Raw genomic sequence first — 19,010 nt, 5'->3', positions numbered from 1 at the left:
TGTCTATACAACAAGGGTTATTGTAAGTCAAATTTTGCCAACTTTGTAGAAAAAAACATAAGTTCATACAATATTAGGCCTTGTTGTAGTAAAATAAATCTCTTATATGCATCAGGCCATAAATCACACATGTCAAAAGCTAAGTCTGACATTTTCCTACATTGACTCAACATGCCCACGAGAGGCTTGATCAAGTCAACAAGTTTTCATGTCATGATCAAATTGGTGGAAGGACCTAATTGGGGTAAAAAAAGAAGAGGGCAACTGATGGATGGATAAGACAGTCTATGGTCCTCTAAAAAGAGGCATATGGTCTATGGAGGACGATGAATCATCCCCTCTCCCATTTGATGTACGCGTAATGGACCAAGATTCCAACTTTAACATCTTGCTCCAACATTCTTTTTCCCCTAATGGCAGCCATGGTTTTTTTTGTCGGACTTCTAGACTATATAAACCTCTTATGGAGTTTTGTATGATTCACTCTCAACTTGAAAAAACTCAAGAAGAGAGGGCTAGAACTTCGGACCGGCTCTAGTTTCAAGATTCTAGGAAGACCCGGTTGATCCGAACTCAATGGAAAGAGATTGGGTTATTTTTCGAAAGGTATCATAGACTCGCTACTTGGAAGAACCACGTCAGTCCAAATCCGATATGGCTCCGGCGGAACTCTCGCTAAGTGGATTGGATAGACCCACGATCCAAGCACTTCAGCTAACGGCCCCTGCGAAGCCTTTCCTTACATAAGATTAAGTCGCAGCCGCAGGTTCAACCAAACATATGCAAAAAACATCGACATGTCAAGTTTGTCCAAATATACGATGACTTTCATTACAAGGCCGTCGTATATGTCTTAGTTTACGCATTGTACCATCATTGGTACCCCGTATACTTGGTGTTAGATAGCATGTCAGACCTACAAAATGTATTTTATCTTATAGTTATTTGGTGTTACACTTTTTACAAGCTCAGATAAAATTCATAAAGTTGAAATCAGGAGAACTACAAAATGTATAGACATTAAGAAACAGAGGGAGTGATATTGTATCTTGTACTCTCTCTATTATCACTGAAACAACTAGAAAAGTTAATGGCGAAGTGTTAGATAGCATGTCAGATCTTGTTTCTAAGATTTGCATTCTTCTCTAGCGGCAACAATGATGACTTCTTAGCAGGTAAGAAAAACAGATACACCTGCACCTTCTCCCGAAGAGTTGCACATTAAAATAAGCAATTATAGTTAGTTAGAATTGTGGGAAAATGCCTCTGATACGGTGGTACTAGATGCTTAAGAATATGGAGGAAATCCTAGTGCATTTACATCCGCGTATAGAGGGAATCCATATCATTAGGAAAAAAAATATTGAAATGCAAAATACTTCAGATCCAATCCTTGCCCACCAAAACAGAAGATCTTGGCCCGGTTATTTTCGAGGCTTGTCTAGAAAATTGTCTTCCTCCGGCTTTTTAGAGAATCCGAACCTCGGTCAAGTTTTCAAGATATTTTAGCTTCCACAGGAAATCTATCCAGATTTGGTGGCCGGCTTCTCTAGGAAGCTGGGGAGACTTCTCTAGGAAATCTATCCGACCTTGAGAAGCTAGACCCAGAAGTCAAAAAGAACGTAGCCAAGATAAGATTAATTGTGTCTGGAAATTCAAATTCACGGAGCTGCTAGATACACCGAAATGAAAACATATTTGAAATTAGGGCTTATTAGGAGAAAATCTATATTCAATGAACATAATATTAATCATACAAGATGATGTGAACTACCAACATTTACAAACGTTTATAGAAGGAAAGAAAAACAAAACCTTCCTTGCTACTAACAACCACAACGGATCCCTAGCCAACCTTGACGTAGCACAATGCATGAACATATGACCGAGGTTGAAGCGCCACAAGTGCTCGTGAGCAGGCACACCAAAGCTCACGAGAGCTCACGATGCAAGAGCAACAAACAAAACGAGACCTCTGAATCCCTCACAGGAAGATAACCAAACAACCCGTGAACTGAGCCTAGCTCAGGTGGTATCGTTCCATGTGATGGAACCGGCCAACCCAGGTTCAAGTCCTAGACTTGATATGGGTGTCACATTTTCAGTGGTAGGTGACGTACCCGTCAACAGCGAGGCGCCTGCGATGACTTCGCCAGTCTCTTAATATCTGCCTGCTCAGTCTTTCGGAGGTGCTCATATGGGTAGGGTGTGCGTGCGTGCGTTCATAGGGATGAGTGTACGGGCATGTTGTGAACGTCTGCGTTTGTACCGTGTTTCTAAAAAACCCGATAATCGAACAACCCAAGAGGCCAGGATCAAAGCAAGTGAGGGGGTGCCGCAAAAACTCAATCATAATAAGTGACTAGCCTAGCCCGGTCTTTAACTATCAATGGCGAATAAACGAAGCATTGGCCTCGCGGTCTTACATACCGTTTCGCTATAGTTGCTCGACACCCCAAAACCCAACCTCAAGTCCACGACACCAAGACTTCCGTCCATCGTTTCATCGGGGAAGACTCTAATCTCAAATTATTTACTCATATGTCTATTCATCTCATGTTTGTTTTTGTGGACACAAGAAAATGTCCACACTACAAATTAACCATTGCTTCTTTTCTTTTTCTGTTTTGCCTTGATGTGTAAAAATATAAATGTTTCTAGATGATAGATGTGCCTCGTGTCAATGCTCTTGATTGTTTTTGTAGTTCTTCATGAAATTTTAGACTTAACTTTGACTTGATTACACTAACCGCTTGTTTGGTAGCACTCATCGTATTTGGTAGAAATGAAACGAAATCAAATTTCATTTGGATGAATTTGAATTGCGGATACGTAAATTATTTTTTGTCTGTCACATGAATATGTAGAAGACAGATGATCCAGAGAAACGATGCATTTTAGGAATTGGCGGCTAGATATAGGTTTCTGGAATCTAACATGAATTCTTATATTTCAGACCTAAATGATTAAATGATGGGAGCAGATATAATTTGTCGTAGAAAACTGTAAGTGCAACCAATAGTTCCAATCTAAGATAATTTTTCTTGAGCCGGCTTCAAACCAGCACTACTCGTGCTCAAACGTGCGCACGTGATTAGCCATCACCATCATCATCATTAATCTTCTCCTGTAGCAGAGAGAGATATTATTACCCCTTAACCATGTCAGACCATCGAATTGAATTGAATTCAAAATGGTCGTCTGACCTCTCTCTGCTTACTTTTATGCCGATGTCACCTGAAACGGAGCCAGGAATGCAAGATCACTGCCAAGATCCAAAAGAAAGGTTGCACCGGGAAGGGTGCGTGGCCGGACGCAGGATCCGGCGTGCGTGCGTGCGCACAAAAAGCCTAGAGAGCATAATGGCTGCCGGCACGTACCGCACGTATGTGCAAGTGTTGCCGCGGCAGGCCGGCAGCGGATAGTGGCGAGAAGGAGCGGGCTCTGTACGAACGACAAACTCCATATGAAGTGGTCCCTTCCCCCGATGTACATGGAGCCATGGGCCGGTCCAGAGCTTTGTACATATACTACTCTGCTCCGCGTGTTAGCACCGTCTCTATAAAACGCCGGTGAGGTTATATACTTATATAGCACAAGGTACAGTACAGATGCCTTTGATTTGATGGAACCAAGCATGTGCGCGCCACGTCCATGGCATTGCAACCTGCCGACCGGAAATTACTTACTCGCTCCTCCGATGATCCATCGTCCATCCATCCATCCATCAGCTTGTTGAGGTAGCCAAGACTGGACATGTTACCACTTGCGATTGCTGCCAGTAGTACCACACACATCAGATTGGTCGATGGATCTGCCATGCCTGCCACCCTGGGATGGCTATCAAGAGATAAAACTAGCCAAGATTATTTAGTTGCGTATGTTTGACCAAAGATAGCAAGAGGCGTTTCTACCGACAGAGGAAGCCTCTGATCTGTCGCCCTCATGGGATCGTGGCAACTTACTCCTACACGTACCTACCCTGTTGCTATGTAGCTCCTCTATAGTGGAGATCAAGCGTACTTAAACTTGAGATTTTTATGTGTGCGGCAAAAAACAATATTGTGGCGAGTCAAAATCACTAGCTGCATCCTCGAAAAAAAATTCACTAGCTGCAGGCTCATGCTGGCAAATGCAAGTGCATCGGCTGATGCCGATAGACTCTTGGCTATACCAACCAGCTATGGATCGAGTTGATGTTTAACCAGGAATCATGCCCCTGATCCGTGCAAACAGCATGGAACGGCCAACGGCCCAAATATTATCTCCTAGATCTACGGTGGCAGGCCAGCAGCTAGCTCTTTCCTCTTGGAACGGCGGAAACCCGGCCGGCCACATTTGTTGCACTAAAAAATGGAAGCATGCCAGTACAACAACAGCGACGTTTTACGGCCTCTTTGATCCGTAGAAAAAGGACACAAAAAAATTGTGAAGTGGCGGTATTCATCAGTCCCTGGTATTCATGTGTCTCACTGAGAGCAATGCAAAACAGAGAGACGTTAGGAAATTTCAACGGAAAAACCGCAAGAATTTTGCAAGTCAATGGGAACTTTTTAAGAGTTCATGCGCAGGAAAAATGAGAAAAGGGTTTCTAGTAGCACACCAACGCCCTAATCCTACTTTTCCTGTGGCTTGATTTTAATTCATCTATATTTATTGAGACTTAATTTTGTGTTTTTTCTATTCACGTGAATAAAACACCTAAAGTCTTCAAAATGTATGTTCTTTGTTTGGCACATGCATTTTCTTCTTGCCATAAATTTTGCAAATACATTCATGTAGTGTTCATATGTTTTCAGAATCTCGCGAATCAAAGAGTAGACAAATTCAGTATTTGAAGGCATCTTCGAGTCATAATAATCCAAATGAATTTTGAAAGATATCAATTATTGGAATTTATTTTCTATAGAGTTTGTTTAGGACCTCTTTGATTCAGAGGTAAACAAAGGAAACATGGGGGCTGGGGGTTCAATTCCCAATGAATTTGGTTAATGTAGCGCATTTTGATTCAGCGGATTGCTGCAAAGGGTACCTGTTCCAAATGAAATATGCAGGAAATTTAATCCACCGAGGGCCTCTTCTATTTGCAAGATTGCATGAATAGGATGTTATGGCATGTTGAATCTACAGAAATCAAAAGCACGTGATGTGTTCAAACAATTGTTCTGCAATTCAGAAAGTTAAGTTAATGGAGTATGTGTTTCCCAATCCTTTGCTTTGCATGTACACGCATTGCAATCTCCATGAGAAGAGGCCCCTCATTTGTAGGATTAGAATGCTTTATACTTTTTGTATGAATCAATTTAACACTCAACGTCAAAGAATTTATTTTACTAATTTTAATCCATTCCTTTTTCTCCGTGTCCACATAAACTAAGATACATCTAATCCATAAAGAAAAATCGATTTCTCCCTTCAAAACCACCAAGATATTTCTGTTCCATATTTGTGTTTTCAATTATTGTAGAAAACAACGGATATTCCGTCGGTTCTCACGATATGGAGATCCAATGAATTAAAGAGGTCATTTACAATGCCACAAAATCAGTTTCGTGGCAAATCAACTCACGATTCTCAAACATCGGTCCAATCTAACTTGTTAAACAATTTACTAGGCTTCCATTGTTATATTTGTATAGAATACATATATAGAATTTTATACAAATCCTCCTCTTTACGACTTTTAGGACGGGATTTCCCGAAAAGCTACTCTCACCGGCTTCGTGGATAATTTCAAAACCTAGCAAAATTTCCCGGAACCCCAAAAAAAGTTCGAACTCATGTATGAAGCTTCGAGCGAATTTCATCGTCAAACATTGTCTCACCCTGTTGAATTGTCTCCGGAGATCCAACGTCGTTTTTCTACAAAGAAAAATTGCTCTGCTGCAGTACATTAGTTTGTTATAAGAAAAGAAAAATCTGTTCATGTGGTGTGGGTAGGGGCATGACACGTGCATTACACGTGCGGACATCCATTGGCACCGGTATCACCGTAATTTGGATCACCCCGAAAAGAAAAACACCGTAATTTTGCGACCGCGTAAAGATCCGTTACGGCTGGAGTGGACGGATCGTGGTGGGTGCGCTGAGCGAGGCAGCGTGGCCTGGAGCGTGGAGCCACCCGCGCAGAGATGCAACACCAGTTGCCAGTGCACTACCACACCCCCACGTGCTCTCCTGACCGCGGCCTCCGAGCCGCACGAGCCGGACAAAAAGAAACAGGCGGGCGGGAGTGCGCTAAAATAAGGCGCGGCAGTCAGGACGGAGCAGGGCATCCCACCACGCCGCCTCTGCCTCCTCTGATGCTCTCCCCTGCCACCGCATCCGCTTGCGCGCCCGTGCCCTCCATTCCCCAAGCTCCCGATCCGCCTCTCCTCCCCCTTCCGCGCGCCTCCACGTTCGCCCACAAAGCAGCAGCGGCAACGGCGGCAGATCGAGATCGACAACTCGAGTAGCTCATCTGCTCGTGTCCAGGTACCAAGAAGACCAAGATCGAGAATGGAGGAGAAAGCGGCGGAGACTGCGGCGGCGGCGCCTGTGGCAGCGGTTGCAGGCGCCGTCGCGGGGGATCAAGACGTGGCGTACTGCAGCGAGCACCCCTACCCGCCCGGCGCGGCCGCGGCCGCAGGGGTTGCTCTCGGCGGGAGTGGCATCTGCGCCTTCTGCCTGCAGGAGAAGCTCGGCATGCTGGTCTCCTCGTCCAAGTCCAGCCCCTTCCATCCGCCGCCTTCCTCCGTCACCCCGCCGTCCTCTGAGCCGCCGGTGCCTCTCCAAGCTTCTGCGACCTCTGGCATGCCGATCCCGTTGCACAAGGCCGCGTCGGCTGCCAGCGGGCTCAGGAGGAGCAAGTCCGTGGCGCCGCGGCCAGAGGAACCGCCGCTCGCATCCAATCCGTCTTCTATCAACGCTGACAGCCCACGCAAGAAGAGCTTCTGGTCCTTCCTCTACTCCTCGTCTTCCAGCAGCCACCGGAGCGCGTCGTCATCTCTGGCCAGTGGGGAACAGGGCGCGCCATCGTCCGCGAGGAGGAAGTCGGTGTCGGTGGCGTCGGCAGCGTCGGCGTCGCTGGGGCGGAGGCTGGAGGCGATAGAGGAGCCGGCCGACCAGAGCCCGAGCCGCCGCAGCGAGGGCTCGGGCTCTTCGTCGTCGTTCGGGAGGAAGGTGGCCCGGTCGCGCTCCGTGGGGTGCGGCAGCCGCAGCTTCTCGGGGGACTTTCTGGAGCGCCTCTCCACCGGCTTCGGCGACTGCGCGCTCCGCCGCGTCGAGTCCCACCGCGAGCCCAAGCCCAAGGGAGCGCTCGGCCACCACCTGGGCGGCGCCGGCGCCGGCGACGGCGACGAAGACTACGACGAGTACGCGCGGCAGCACAGGATCAAGTGCGCCGGGTTCTTCGGCGGCGCTGCGCCCCCGGCGTCATCCTCCTACTGGCTCTCCGCGGCCAACGGTGGCTCCGGCTCCGGCTCCGGCGGCGGCTCGAGGGTTCCTGGTGCGCGGAGCCACCGGAGCTGGGCGTGGGCGCTCGCGAGCCCCATGAGGGCGCTGAGGCCGACGAGCTCCGCGTCCAGCAAGACCATCATGTCCGCGCACCACAACCGCGCGGCCGGCAACAACGGGACGAACGGCAACATGTCGACGATGGCCGCATTGTCCGCATCGGGCACGATGGCGACGAGTTAGCTCCAATATCGGTTTGCAGCTGCGAGATCAAGTCAACCATCCATCTCCTCCTTGAATTGTACCCCCCTGAAATTTCTCGTCCTTTCTTGCTCATCTATGTCCTCGGCCTCAAGAAGCTGCTCCTGAAGTGAAAGGTGTGAAATGTGCCATGGATTAAGCTATAGTTGACTCCTGGCTCCTGCATTTGTAATTCAGCTCTAGTTGGGGAATCGTTTCCCGGTTACCGTGGAAATTGAACTGTTTTTGGATAATTTTATGTGCTCGTGAGTCGTGACGGCGCCTATGCCTTGAATTGGAAAAGATCAAAAAGAGAAACTTGTGAATTCGCTGATCCCTTTTGCGTCCATCTGTTTTATGGCTTCACTCATTCATCCTGATCCTGAATCCCCTGTACAGTCACGTTGGCGCATGTGCGTGCCAGTGAAATGCACATGACATTTTCTTAACCATAGTGCTAGTACGGTTATTGGGAACCGTAAAAACGAGGCGATGTATCCAAGAATTTACTCGCAGAGTAAACAAAACACGTACTACTGCTAGTACAGTTTGACTCGAAACCTTGTGATGTGAGTTGAGTGACGACCGTCGGCTGCCGCTGTGGTAGCTTTGGCGTGAGTGTGCGAGTCATGGTAGCTCTCTTTCGTCTCCTTCGGAGTACACCGGCCTGCAGGGACCAGCGAGGTAACCACACGTCACATGCATGACATGACACTCCTAGCAGCCGGCAGTCCGGCATGGCACGGCACGGCGTGCCCAGCACAGCACAGCTCCCGATGATGGACGAGCGTCAGGCCGGCAGCGGCAGACCAGGCGCGGAAGGATGGGACGCGCGTGCACGTCTCGGTAAAGCCCGCGCCGGCCGGGGGTACGGACACTGCGCTGTGTTTCCGATCGGTTCTCGCTCGCTGCTGCGAAAAGGCGGAGTGTACGTACGTCAGACCTGCAGCGAAGTGTACGTACGTCTACGTCACTACGTGCGACTGATTGCCTGGCTGTGCTGGGAAGTTTATTATTCCGTGTAGTTGTGTGTTGTACATGGAGCACACTGTTATGGCCGTCCACGGGCCATGGTTGGTGGCAGTGCTTTATGTGCACGTACACGCACTGCACACTGCTCGGTTCCGTTGGATGCGTGATCGTGACGGGCAGGTTAAAGTAAGAAATTCGCCGCTTATGCAGTGAAAACCGGTGGATGGCACATGTATGATCAGTGAAAACCGGTGGAATCACATATATTGGTAATCATACGTACTCCGTAACGTACGAGTGTGTGCTGATCGTGGTAATCTAGCAGATGGTTAAGCCATATGCAGCCAGTAATGTATGGTCCGATTTTCTACCTGCAATTAAAGGAACGGAACAAGAGCACGACTGTTTGCACGAATGATATGCACAGGTATGCGAGGCTGCGGTAGCAGTAGCACAGTTGCCAATTGCCACGAAGATCGCATTTCATACTTACGTCACATGCAACAGTACACGGAGCATGTGACACGACAGCAGGGAGCCCGCGCCCAGCGTAGTTTTCTTGTGCGGACAGGGTGGGTGGAACTTAAGTTCGCACCAGACAGGACGGAGTAGAAATGAATTGGAACTTTTTTTCTTCATTTTTCAAAAAGGAAGTTGAAATTCCGGCCATGCATCAAAATGATGCACACATCCATATTTTATTGATTTATTAACAAGTCTGGCAAAATGAATACACCGATCCAACAACCCAAAGCCACCATCTATCCATACAAGCCTGACGAATGGGGTGGCCATTATCTGGCCGTATGCCTTGACCGCACATCACCGCCAAACATCGAAATCCAGAGGCCACACTGGACACAACCGGTCAAACAAATCCTTAGCGTGTGCCGCTGCTCACGCTTCAGAATAAGTCGCCACCGTTTTCCACCAACCCATCTTCGGGACAAGGATCGAAGCAAAGCAAATTGACAGACCTGGCATCGACGAGCAGGACCAAACCCTAGTAGGAAGCACTTGTTCCAAAATGATGCCCCCAAGAGGGAAAGCGACACCGAAAATGTCGCCATCATCCGACCTAGGAGACCCAGATCTAGGGTTCCCCCCGAAACAGCTAGACGGGAGGCGAGAGAGTCGATGCGATGACCCCTTCGAAAAGGTAACGACACCTGCGAGCGCCGCCATCATCAGCCACCGAACTCTGGATGCTTCCAAGCGCCGGATCCGGGCATGAGGTCACAGATCCAGACGACCGCCGTGAAGAACGCGCCCGTCGCGGAGAGGAACGCACCCAGGCCAACGACCCTTCGGTCGCCAGGGACATGATCGCCCCCAGCAATGCTGCTGACTTGGTTATGACTAACCACGTACTCGACTCGAGTATGCCTATCACGGCCCAGCTGGGGCCCACAAGAAAGCCTACTACGACTCTAGAAGTCCATATGCCTAATATTGCGACCAAAGATAAGGAAGCTTAATTAGAGTATATCTCTTCATCGTATTCGACTTGGACTCTACCTGAGACCTGGGGTCCTACATATATAAAGGACCAGGAGGGGGGGGGGCTAAGATCAACCAATCTAGCATAGAAGCCGCCTAGACGTACTCGCCAAATCGAATATGTGCATCTAGCCCCCGTGGTTCCCTTGTAATCGACTCATCAATACAATCTAGACAAGTAGGACGTAGGGGTATTACCTTCCGAGGGCCCCGAACCTGGGTAAATCGTGTCCCCTATCTCCTTGTTAGCCGACGAGATCGCCAACACATACACTCAAAACTTTCCTAAATACAAGTTCACCAATTTGGACATTGTTGAAGTCACCCCTTCGTCAGCTGCCTCTCGTGCCAGACCCGCGCGCCTCCAGGGCCGAGGGCATGCCCGCCGGCCCCAGGTCCAGCCCGCGCCGCCTCCGCGACAACGCCACCATGAGGGCATCTCGGAGCAACAACAGGCAGACGAAGGAGCATAGATGAACCCTGCAGATGACGGATCTGGCCGGCCTCGCCAATCCCCAGCACTTAGAAGTTAGAAAAAGCAGAGATAGCCCCCCCCTCCCCCCATCACCGTCGCTGCCCGGGCTTTGCTCGGCGGCGAGGGAGGGGGTGGCGATCTAGGGAGAGGAGTTTCGGGAGGAGGTTTCGTGTGGTCCGTGTTTACCTCTTAGAGAAATGAATTAGACGTGAAAACCTCTACTAAATGATTTTTTAATCCTAATCATTAGACTTAAAATTAACAGATCACATGAAGGATAGAACATCTAATCACTTATACGTATTCTATGAAAATTCATATACCTCTGATCACAAGAGGGTTTCATAAAATGACCCCGGTGCCCCATATGCAACGTTTTATGAAACCCTTTTTTCATGCATGGTTCTGGAAAAGCAAATAAGACTTGAAAACCTCAATGGGCTCTAATTGTACACCGGATTTGGCCCATAATGATGTGTGCCATTATATCTTTGTGAGAGTGTGGCATTATATGTTTGGACTACAATAAAACACCACCGTGTGCAACTACCGGTTCTTCTGACCTCCAATGCCGATTCAGCTAGGAGGAGGGGACGGGCATCGATAGCCCACAACCTGATATGTATCTCGCTCTCGCCGCTGCCGCTACAGAGAGAAAACTAGGGTCTCGAGATAGAGCACAACGCTATCATTAGGATTCGTCGGTTATCTTTGTTTCCATATTGACGCTGCGAGGTGGGAGAAACCACGGGTTCTACTAAACGTTTCAAGAGTATTTACTATTTAGTATAACGAGTCATGTGGTCTTCATCGGCAACGCTAAGACGGAGGGTGCGATGTCGTTGAGAATAAATTTACTATGATTCCTCCTCTGCTATAGCAGTACCTTATCAGGCAGTGCCACGTGGCCAGAGAGTTTTACTCACCGTAGATTCAGTGTGTCCGATTGACGAAGTTTCACTTCGGAAATACCCAAACTCGAGGGTTTTCGACTAAGGAGATCACGGGATGCACCAGCAACCTTGTCGACTAACAAGGACACGGGGGGACACAAGGTTTACCCAGGTTCGGGGCCCTCGAGGAGGTAACACCCCTACGTCCTGCTTTGGTGTATTGTATTGATCAAGGTTACAAGGAAGCTCTGAAGCTATGGTGCGCAGATGAGATCTGGCGTGTGTGTAGAGGATGCCAATTCCCGATCCCCCCTCCTAGCCTTATATACTGGCGGCTAGGTCTCGGGCGTGATAATCGAAAGGTTACAATCAGATCAGTACATTCTGGTATAGCAAGATTACGTTCCTCGAGGGAGTCGACCTGCATATACTTGATGGGCCTTCGAGTGGACCCCCTGTTGGGCTGTATCAGGTATATGAAGGTTGAGGACTCGAAGGGTCATTCCCTCGTCACCGATCTTGCGGATTTTGAGTTTATGTCCTTGCAGATTTGTTCTTATCGATTTGATGAGTGCTTGTCAGTGTGTCATGGTGCTTTTGTTGGTCTGATCCTTTGTGGCTTGGAGTCATTCTCTAGGGTTCTGGTAAAGATCTTATGGTTCAACGACATGCACCTTTAGGGGATCATCCCTGGCCCAATTACATTCAACGCTTACGGTTTCACATCTTTTTAGATGAGCGACTCAAGAGGCTTTTTGAAACCTTTGTTCATAGTCAAGTTCGTACATGGTACAAGTGGCGATGTTGCCGTTCCAGTCTAATTGAAGACATTTGCTGAAGTATGGATAGTATTTCGTGTTGCAAAGATTGATATCATTGAGAATATGTTTCCGAGATATTTCATTGTAATTCGTAGTCATAGGGGTTACTTTGTAATTTCTTGTGTCTATGATCCGAAGCACTATACTTGAAATATTTTTTGAGTTCGAATAAAGTTACAGGTGATTCTAGAAAAAAGGAGCCCGTAACCTCTTTTTACATAAAGGTCCGATCATCTATTATCATACAACGAGTCTTGAAAGTAATAAAAGTTATAAATAGGTCTTTGAATGCGGCCGCAACAAGCATTTGAACGACCCAAACACGGGCCACCGGCGCCGGGCAAAGCTTGTCAAAGCAGGGGTCTGTCTATACAACAGGCGCCTGTTTTTGGATACCAAAACAGGCGCCTGCTTTGTGACCCCAACAGGATGGAAGAAACCAGGCGCCTAGAAAAACAGAAGAAAACAGTCGCCTGATAGTTTGATGCAAACTAGGCACATAAAGAAATGAAAACACTAGCACAGAACAGTGGCCTGATCGACCCATAACCAGATTTATGCTCTTTGGATAAGACACACTGTGACTACTCAGTGACAAATTAAGACAAAAAAGAACTCAAAAAAGCTTCCATCCTCTGGAAAAGAACAAAGAAATGACAGGAAAAAGGGATGCCAACTTACAGGTTTGCAATTCCAGTCAAATACAAATGCAATTGCGTTTCGTATGACAACCGATTGCGCATGGTGAACTAGTGCAATGAACTACGTTCAATTAAAAATGATCAGAATAGGCAATTTTTTGTGTTGATTAAAACCTTCAAAGTGCACTTGATATTCAGTATTTACAAACAAAGAATGGGACCAGATTGAGTACCAGGTTGCGCAGACCAAAAAAAGGGACAAAAGTATCCCAAAAATATGGGGATGCAATTCAAGAAAGGAGCTGCTGCAATTGCATCTAATTATGTGCCAGACTGCGCAAAATAAACTACATGCAATTGATCTTGCTGTGAACAAAAATGTTTATAAAAAGCATACACAACAGGTCAAAAAAAGTGTACCTTTTTATTAGTGATTCAAGTGGGGCTCTAGCTTCCCTTGCGAAACTTTTTAGCCAGCATAACAAGAACCATCTAACCATCATACCCTATAGATATTGCCCCCCGCATGCCAGATAAAAACAACACTAGCCTAGCTGGGTGACAAAAACCATGGAATGAACTCAAAGTGCCTTGATCTACAGATTTTTGCAATTTGATACTAGGACAAATTCAGACAAAAGAATCCAAAAAAAGCTTCCATCCTCTCGACAAGAACAAGGAATCGACAAAAAAGCGAACGCCAAATTACAGGTTTGCTATATCAGGGATAGATGCAATTGCATTTTGTATGACATCCGATTGCGCATAGTGAATTAAGTGCAATTGAGAAAAAAAGATCAGAATGGGACAAGCATTGTGATAATTAAAATCTGGAGAATTGCACTTTGTACCTATCATTAACAGTAGACAAACAAATGCAAATGCATCTCATATATAAGACATTGAATTGCGCATAGTGTGTGCTACATGCAGTAAGTTACCCATAACTAACTGAACAAGGTGCAGGAAATGGCTCAAAAAAGCCACTACAGAATTTGTTTAGAATTCATTTGTACGTGCAAGAAAAAGGTAACACGACAGGGCAAAAAATGTGTACCTGGGTCTATTCAGGATTGGGCTGGGGCTATTCATGAGTCCACCCACTAATTCTCAAACAATACAATATGATTGCAAAATGGGCATGAAAAAGGCCTCCAATCTGGACTTCACGATCTGGATAGCTACAGGTGCGATTTCAAAGCTGGAGTGTAAAATCTGGATAGCTGCAGGTATGAAATGCAATCCAATTAAATTAGCAGAAATTGCATTTGCAAGAACTGCAAATTTGGAAGCTATAGTTACAAAATCCATATAGATTTTATGCAATGGATTTAAACCCATGATGCAGCTACACCTGTTTATAATTTAGATTGCACTGTAAAGAAAAGTGCAATGAAATTCATAATTAAAAGGATATAGTTGCAACACAAAAATCTTCAATGCATTTTGAATTTGAATTTGAATTTGATATTATAGAAGCTGCAACTATCTGTAATGCGCCAGCAAAAGCTTCAAAAAAATGCGTAAGGTTTACTTAGAATTATCTGTAACAAAACCTAAATGGCACACTCACATATATGTGAGCCAAACCAATATGTGAAATACAGATCTAGATGACACAGACAAAAACTTACAGATCCAATCACAAAGAACAGAAAACAAAATTCAAATGAACAGCCTAAAAAATGCCAAATGCTAGCTGCTAGCTAACTCATGTAGTAGCTCGTGACAAGTTCAAAAAGGGGGGAAGGGGAATGGTGAATCAAAAAGAAAGTAGGGCTGGGGAAAAAGGGCAAAACAAGAAGAGGGGGAATCGGCATCAAACCTGGAAGATAAGCAGCAGGGGAAAATGTGAGTAGGTGGGGGCATCTCTGTGATTTTAACAGCCCTTTGAACACAGCAAAAATAGATTGAATTAAGTAATTAAGAAGCACAAAAATTGAGAAGCAGCCCTATAATGAGTGGCCCGCTACCTGCATAAGAGTGCATGATCCTTACCTGCGAGTGGCCGGCAACCACCAGAACTTGCGAGCTAAAACCAGAAATAAAATTTAAAGGATAAAAACCACCCAAGATTGCAGATGCATTTCTAAAAAAAGCTTTGCAAAAAATAAGATTGGAAATGCATAGCTGCAATTTGCACAGCTACGGGGTGCAAAAACCATATAATTTGGATGCAATTTCAACTAATATCCCCTTCAAATGAAAAAATTAAAAAGAGACGCGATTAATTTGTACAGCTACAGGGTGCGAAGCCCATACAAATTTATTGCAATTTCAACAAAATTCTCTACGACTTGAAATTGTAAAAGAGAACTATCGTTTGAACATATACAAGGTGCAAAAATCATCCGATGGCCCAGATTTGTCCTAGTTCAAATCGAATGGAATTGGGGAAAATTCCAGACACTTTCCCGAAGACCATTCAAGCAATGTCCCAAAACGCTCCAAATTCACTAATGGGCTATTTTCTGCACAGGGCTTGAACTCTGAGATTCTTATGGGCTCCTACTTCGGTCCAATGACCATATCTTCACAGAATTGGTAATAAGCTGCAATTGCTATTAGGGGATACTGGAATTGCAGCATTGAAAATAAGTGAAAGGAAAATAAAAAAGCCAACACAAAAGATGTGGCCCAAAAATTACAGATCAAACTGAGAAAAAGAAGAACTCATCAAACTTTGCCCTTGGGGTAAAGGGCATAACACTTCTATCAAAGCACATGATATGACTGTCAAACCATGCTTCAGACAATACAAGTCCAGGTAACAGGAACACATAACCATATTAAACTGAACTGAATATCAAACCCCACCTACACCCTACTGCATCCAGGCAACAATCACATTCACAAAAGACACTATCACTGTTGGCATCAAAACCATGGGGATGAAAATCACCAAAGACGCTTTGTCATACTGCAGATACCTGCTGTTCCGTTCTTGCTGATGGGACCAAATAAACCAGAACAGAGGAAGATACAACAGCCCAGATAAATGGAGACGTAATTAGCACCGCGCTTACTGCGAGGTGGTGACCCTCCTAAGCCGTCGATGACGAAAATAGATGCAAATTCCGTTCTAATTAATGAGCATCTAGTCTTTACCTACACAGATCACCGACAGGGAGAGCAAAAATCAGCGGTAAAACAACAGCAAAAGTTCAAAAGGAGCGCCGCCCCAACCCCAGACCAAAACCTCGCCGGTGACGAGCACACAAGCAGCAAAAACGCCTCCTGTGTACTGAGTTCACCTCACAAATCCACTCACAAGCAGCGAATGGCCACTCCACCTCTCCACTCTCCCGGGTAAAAACAACGGCAACAACTGACCGCAAGCAACACCGTCGCCGAGCACGGAACCCTCGCCTCTCCTGTACTTTCTTATCCTCACCAAATCCAGCCCCCCCCCCCCTCAACGGCGAAACGCAAGACAGAGAACAGCTAAAAGCCATTAGAGAGGAACGAGTGAGAAGGGGGAAGCTCACAGCGGTTTTCCGGCGAGCAAATCTCCACCGCCGGCAACGACGGGAAAATCAGCTCTCCACCTCACCCCGCCCCCTTGACTGGCACGAGCAGACGTCGTCGCCGACAAGCACGGAACATCGCATCGCCAAGTCCGTTCCGAGCCACCAAAAGGGGGAGCAAATCATCCATTCCAAATCACCAGAGAGCAAAACGAACCGAACGAGTGAAATAGAAGGAGCAAACTCACCGGTCAGCCGGCTAGACCTCACCGCCGACGAAGCAAAATGATAGAACCACCCACCTCGCCTCTGCCGTCTCCGCCACAGCCGAGCCACCGATAAGACCCAAAAAATTCAGCGAGCTACCGAGCCACAGAAACATGGTCGGCGAGGGGTAGAAACGCCGGGAAATCACCGGAATAGGCGGCGCGAAAGAGCTCCGCAAGCATCGAGCAAAACGTCGCCTCAGATTCACCATTCCCCTCTTCCTCTCGCCCTCCAGGAAACTCCGTCGTCAGAAAGCAGAGGAAGCGGAGAGGACAAAAACCTGTCCCCGAGCCAAGAGAAAAAAGGGACCGAACTGAAATTTGACTCGAATCTTGACGCACTAATCGACGGCCTAGAAATCGACTGGAATTTCAGAAAAAACCAGACGCATGTTGTATAGCAAAACGGTTTAAAAAAACTATCTTTCGACGGGCGTCGGCCAATGGCCAATTGCGCACGCACGCACAAGCCAATTCGCATGCATCTGTATATCCGTTTTACTCTGACCTGATCGTACGTAACGCCGTCGCCAGGCATAGGAGAAAACGACGGCGGGCGTACCTACGTACGGCAGGCCGGCCACCGTTGTCGTTACCGCACCTACTGCCACTTCGAAGCGTACGTCCAAGGCGCCCTGCCGATTCCATGGGACGAATCTTGAAACCTGGAGATGCCCATCTACTAGCTAATACTACGTATTTTAATTACGAAATATACGACTTGAAAGGTAAACTTCCTAGGTACTCGATCAGTGGATTAGCAGCTATACCGTACTACTAGTATAAAGTTCTCAGACTACACACGAGCTAGAACTGAACTAAGTCACGAGCACTTATCTCACGGCAGAACATAGGAGAAAATCTTCTTTGAAGGTAGCCATGGCAAGCAGCTCCGACGCTTCTGCCGCCGCTGCAAAGAAGTAAGCGTATTTCGTTCCGTTACTTTCGTACCGCGTGTCGAACTACTTGGCAATCTTGGTTAATTTGTCATGTGAGAGTATGTTGCAGGCTGGAGGGCAAGGTGGCGCTGATCACGGGCGGCGCGAGCGGCATCGGCGAGTGCACGGCGCGGCTGTTCGTGCAGCACGGCGCCAGCGTGGTGGTGGCCGACATCCAGGACGAGGCCGGGGCTCGCCTCTGCGCGGAGCTGGGCGAGGCGGCGTCCAGCTACATTCGGTGCGACGTGACGAGCGAGCCGGACGTGGCCGCGGCCGTGGACCACGCCGTGGCCAGGTTCGGGAAGCTGGACATCATGTTCAACAACGCGGGCATCGGCGGCGCGGCGTGCCACAGCATCCGGGAGAGCACCAAGGAGGACTTCGAGCGTGTGCTGTCGGTGAACCTGGTCGGCCCCTTCCTGGGCACGAAGCACGCGGCCCGGGTCATGGTGCCCGCGGGCCGCGGCGGGTGCATCATCGGGACGTCGAGCCTGGCGTCCGCCATGGGCGGCGTGGCGTCGCACGCCTACACGTGCGCCAAGCGGGCCCTGGTGGGCCTGACGGAGAACGCGGCGGCGGAGCTGGGCCGCCACGGGATCCGCGTCAACTGCGTCTCCCCCGCGGCGGCCGCCACGCCGCTGGCCACGGGCTACGTGGGCCTGGACGGCGAGGCGTTCGAGCTGGTCATGGAGTCCCTGGCGAACCTCAAGGGCGTGGGCTTAAGGGTGAAGGACATCGCCGCCGCGGTGCTCTTCCTCGCCAGCGACGACGCGCGGTACGTCAGCGGCCACAACCTGCTCATCGACGGCGGCATCTCCGTCTCCACCCCGGCCTTCGGCATCTTCAAGGACTGATATGCGTCTCGTACGTGCCTGGAAACCGATCGATCACGCAGAGGTAGTACTAGCTAGCTGGAGTTGTACGTTCTGCCGTGATTGGTTCCCGGGTTCACGCACGTTTCTGTTTCAACGTCCTTGTTGTTGCTTTTCGTGAGGAAATCATGTATGCACGTGTGAGGTCAGCTCCTTCATCTATCGCCATGACACATGCTATCTCGGGCATTAAAACAGGGGGACATGTATACGACAACGTTCTTAAGACAAAGCGACTGTTATCTCCACGGCTTGAAACAATTTTATTTTCATTTTTATTTTTTTGCTTTGGTCCGCTGTTGCAACGGGATTAAGAAAGGCAATAGCAAACGAGATTTCAATAATATCAAATAGCTAGTCGAAGAAGCTTTCTTCTAATTTAGAACCTCGGAATGAAAGGCCTATTGCAACAAGGGATATATCCACCAAACCGGTCCCCTTCAATTTCCTTTTATACAACAACCCATTCGGTCGATGACATGTGGGTTCTA

At 47.7% G+C, this 19,010-nt stretch overlaps 2 protein-coding genes and 1 long non-coding RNA gene across 5 annotated transcripts; 2 read left to right on the top strand and 1 right to left on the bottom strand.

Annotated features, from left to right (window-relative positions):
* Nucleotides 1–5,920: 5,920 nt before the first annotated feature.
* Nucleotides 5,921–8,006, top strand: LOC100840389 (forkhead box protein C1). Its single transcript, XM_003581129.4, has one exon. It carries the CDS (start codon nt 6,499–6,501, stop codon nt 7,675–7,677), a length of 1,179 nt encoding a protein of 392 aa, XP_003581177.1. The 5' UTR covers nt 5,921–6,498; the 3' UTR covers nt 7,678–8,006.
* Nucleotides 8,007–12,439: 4,433 nt separating this feature from the next.
* On the bottom strand, nt 12,440–17,009 carry LOC104585324. 3 transcript variants are annotated; one of them, XR_732994.3, is made up of 3 exons: nt 14,802–17,001; nt 14,034–14,199; nt 12,440–12,782 (listed from the first exon to the last, which is right to left on the bottom strand). It is a non-coding gene; the product is annotated as an uncharacterized LOC104585324 (long non-coding RNA). The 3 variants fall into 3 exon arrangements; XR_002960852.1 differs by having other exon boundaries at nt 12,451–14,199; nt 14,802–16,542; nt 16,692–17,009; XR_001404868.2 differs by having other exon boundaries at nt 12,451–14,199; nt 14,802–17,000.
* A 467-nt stretch (nt 17,010–17,476) lies between these two features.
* On the top strand, nt 17,477–18,837 carry LOC100827631 (momilactone A synthase). Its single transcript, XM_003579620.2, has 2 exons — nt 17,477–17,629; nt 17,718–18,837. Exons 1-2 carry the CDS (start codon nt 17,589–17,591, stop codon nt 18,499–18,501), a joined length of 825 nt encoding a protein of 274 aa, XP_003579668.1. The 5' UTR covers nt 17,477–17,588; the 3' UTR covers nt 18,502–18,837.
* Nucleotides 18,838–19,010: the final 173 nt, after the last annotated feature.

Source organism: Brachypodium distachyon, chromosome 5, assembly GCF_000005505.3.
Source record: "Brachypodium distachyon strain Bd21 chromosome 5, Brachypodium_distachyon_v3.0, whole genome shotgun sequence".
NCBI classification, from domain to species: domain Eukaryota; kingdom Viridiplantae; phylum Streptophyta; class Magnoliopsida; order Poales; family Poaceae; genus Brachypodium; species Brachypodium distachyon.
The sequence above is the reverse complement of the archived record's forward strand: the minus strand, read 5'-3'. Positions and strand labels throughout refer to the sequence as shown.

What these genes read in the sequence shown, in the direction of transcription:
- LOC100840389 (XM_003581129.4), top strand. Translation starts at nt 6,499, where the DNA reads ATGGAGGAGAAAGCGGCGGAGACTGCGGCGGCGGCGCCTGTGGCAGCG.
- LOC100827631 (XM_003579620.2), top strand. Translation starts at nt 17,589, where the DNA reads ATGGCAAGCAGCTCCGACGCTTCTGCCGCCGCTGCAAAGAA. An exon ending in TCTGCCGCCGCTGCAAAGAA is followed by an intron (nt 17,630 to 17,717) that starts GTAAGCGTATTT and finishes AGTATGTTGCAG; the next exon opens with GCTGGAGGGCAAGGTGGCGC.